At 43.6% G+C, this 2,339-nt stretch overlaps 1 protein-coding gene across 2 annotated transcripts in view; it reads left to right on the top strand.

Moving 5' to 3' along the window:
• The first annotated feature begins 1,075 nt into the window (after positions 1–1,075).
• The window catches only part of RAB3C (RAB3C, member RAS oncogene family), a 201,854-nt gene continuing 200,590 nt past the window's right edge, over positions 1,076–2,339 (top strand). Inside the window, exon 1 of one of the 2 annotated variants that reach the window (XM_075839428.1) lies at positions 1,076–1,344. In XM_075839428.1, the coding sequence (XP_075695543.1) occupies positions 1,327–1,344 (18 nt within the window). In that variant the 5' untranslated portion in view covers positions 1,076–1,326. Of the gene's footprint in view, positions 1,345–1,615; positions 1,843–2,339 lie in introns of those variants that run through there. The other variant, XM_075839418.1, reaches the window with a different exon arrangement.

Raw genomic sequence — 2,339 nt, 5'->3', positions numbered from 1 at the left:
GGTACCCTAACCCAGAAATACTTTTCTTTTAATGAGACCCAATAAAAAGTATAAAATTTAATAATACCTTTGGAAGTCTAATTTTACTATATGAAAGTTAGGGCCTGTAAGGTGTCGATTGTCCTTCACTAGAAGTTTCCTAGTACCAGCAAATCTCTGTATCCTTTGGACCCACGTCTTGGTGGGTCGCCAGTTACGGGTGCTGGGACACCGTCAGCATCTCTATTAGAGTTGTGTCTTTAAAATAGCACACCTATTCAGATGAGCATACTCCCAACTTTATTTTACTTCGGGGAACGTTTTTACCTTATGAGGCGCTGTTCCTCTCTTTCCTGCTCTTTTGTAGTTGGCTAACCTGCTGCATATCAGGTGAACAGGAGCACCACTCTTTATTCTGAGGTTTGAAGGGAGTCAGTCAGACTGTTATACCCTCACTTCTTAATTTAATGTTTACAATACAGACCCTACTGACAGTCTCTACCGTGTTTTTTGTACTGTACCCATAAATGCCGCCATCGCCTCCAGCATGGTTCAACTGTTTTAATAAAGAAAACCTGACATCTGGACATGTCTCAGCGCATTTTACAAACCCTCAAATAACACTCAACTAGTGACTGCGTTTTTGACGTGTCAATCAGGGGCTAGAAAATAGGTTTTCCTCCCCCCCCCCCTCTCCTCCAAGCCAAATCACCCAACAAGCCGAGCTGAGAGAAGCCACATGAATCACTTCCTCACAGCCATGACACCTTGGAAACGGGAAGAGTCATCATGGGGGAGGGGGATGTGTTTTTGTGCTTATTTATCTTGGAATTGAGATTAATGATTTCATTTTTAGAGATACCCTAAAATAAATGGAGGATGTTCTGATGACATGTCCAAGCACAGCGAATTGGCTAGCCAAGTCTATGGGAAGCAGTCATTATTGTTTAGGAGCACAATTGGAACATATGTATTGTGGGATTTTATAAGGTTATTAAATAGGTTTGGATGAACAATGCACCCCCCCCCCCCCATATAATGGTTATTCATGATAGTACTGGGGAGGACATTATATCGTCTCCTGCCGCTGAGGGCACATAGAGGTAATTAACTAGAAGTATGTTTGCCTTGTAACTAGACACTTCCTGTGGATGATGGGAGCTCTGCTGCTGCCTTTGTCCTCCCTGCCCTGATCTGCACAGCATACAACCCTCTCCAGCTGCTGGATGAACGGATGATGATGATATATGCAGCTAAGCAGACACCACCTTCCCATTCATAGTCTGCAAATACACTAAAACCCAAGCAGACCTCAGCCAGTCACACAGAGGAGCCCGGCACAAATACATGGAGTTGTATGGAAAGGTATGTACCTTTGTCTATCAATTGCATTGGAGCATTAATGGCTATAGCCAAGGCCAGGCAGTGACTGTACTGATATTAATAATTGTGTACTGCTGTCATTCTCAGTCCTTGCACATCCTGGGATATAGAGCATTACAAGAGCAATACTTTCCAGTGTAGACCAGGACTATTGTAGAAAGGCTGCCAGATGGAAGCTGTGCACTGCTGCATTGTGGGAGGTGTAGTTTTCCCCTAGCATATGCTACATTGATGTATAAGGGAAGGTAGCAAGCTCCAGGACTACACTAACCAGAAGAGGAGTGACAGGCAGGGAATACATGAAGGCAGTGGACAGCTCCTGGTGCTGATCTTCAAGCCGGTCAGGAAGCAGAGCATTCAGCCTGCAGGGTGGCTGGATCTGGCTGTAGTGGACAAGGAACATTTCTCCAATTGGGTCAAACCTTTTAACAAGGCAAAGTGAGAGCCTCAGCCACCATGAGACACGAAGCTCCTATGCAGGTTAGTGAGACAATGCCATCTCCATAGCCAAGTCCTCAGTCCTGTGTGGTAGAGTGTGTGCTGTGCTGCTCAGGTCCTATAATACCCTCTGGATTAACACATTATATGCTAGAAATACAACTGCATTTATTGCAACAATATACAATGCATGTACTCTTGACATCTGTGGATTGCATAATCCGACTGAACACACCGGCATATGGAAAATATTTATCAAATGTAGTCTTTAGAGCAGTTGTGAAATCCTGACCATGAGGAGAACCAGCTGCCAGTTATATATATATAATTTTACAGCATACACTGGACTAAGGCATGTAACTGCCGGGCTGTAGAATATAACATGACTCCTGTTAGAGATGTAGCAGAGCTGAGGCAACTGCACATAAGAAACAAAATGACAAATTAGGCGCTGCTATGTCCATACACTTTGCTTCTGTCTGTAATTATTAAATGAGTTCCATTATGACTTATACTTGTTCTTTTGCACTTCTATCAGA

The sequence above is a fragment of the Rhinoderma darwinii genome, chromosome 1, assembly GCF_050947455.1.
Source record: "Rhinoderma darwinii isolate aRhiDar2 chromosome 1, aRhiDar2.hap1, whole genome shotgun sequence".
Taxonomy (NCBI): domain Eukaryota; kingdom Metazoa; phylum Chordata; class Amphibia; order Anura; family Rhinodermatidae; genus Rhinoderma; species Rhinoderma darwinii.
Note: the sequence above shows the minus strand (reverse complement) of the source record. Positions and strands in the feature narration are given on the sequence as shown.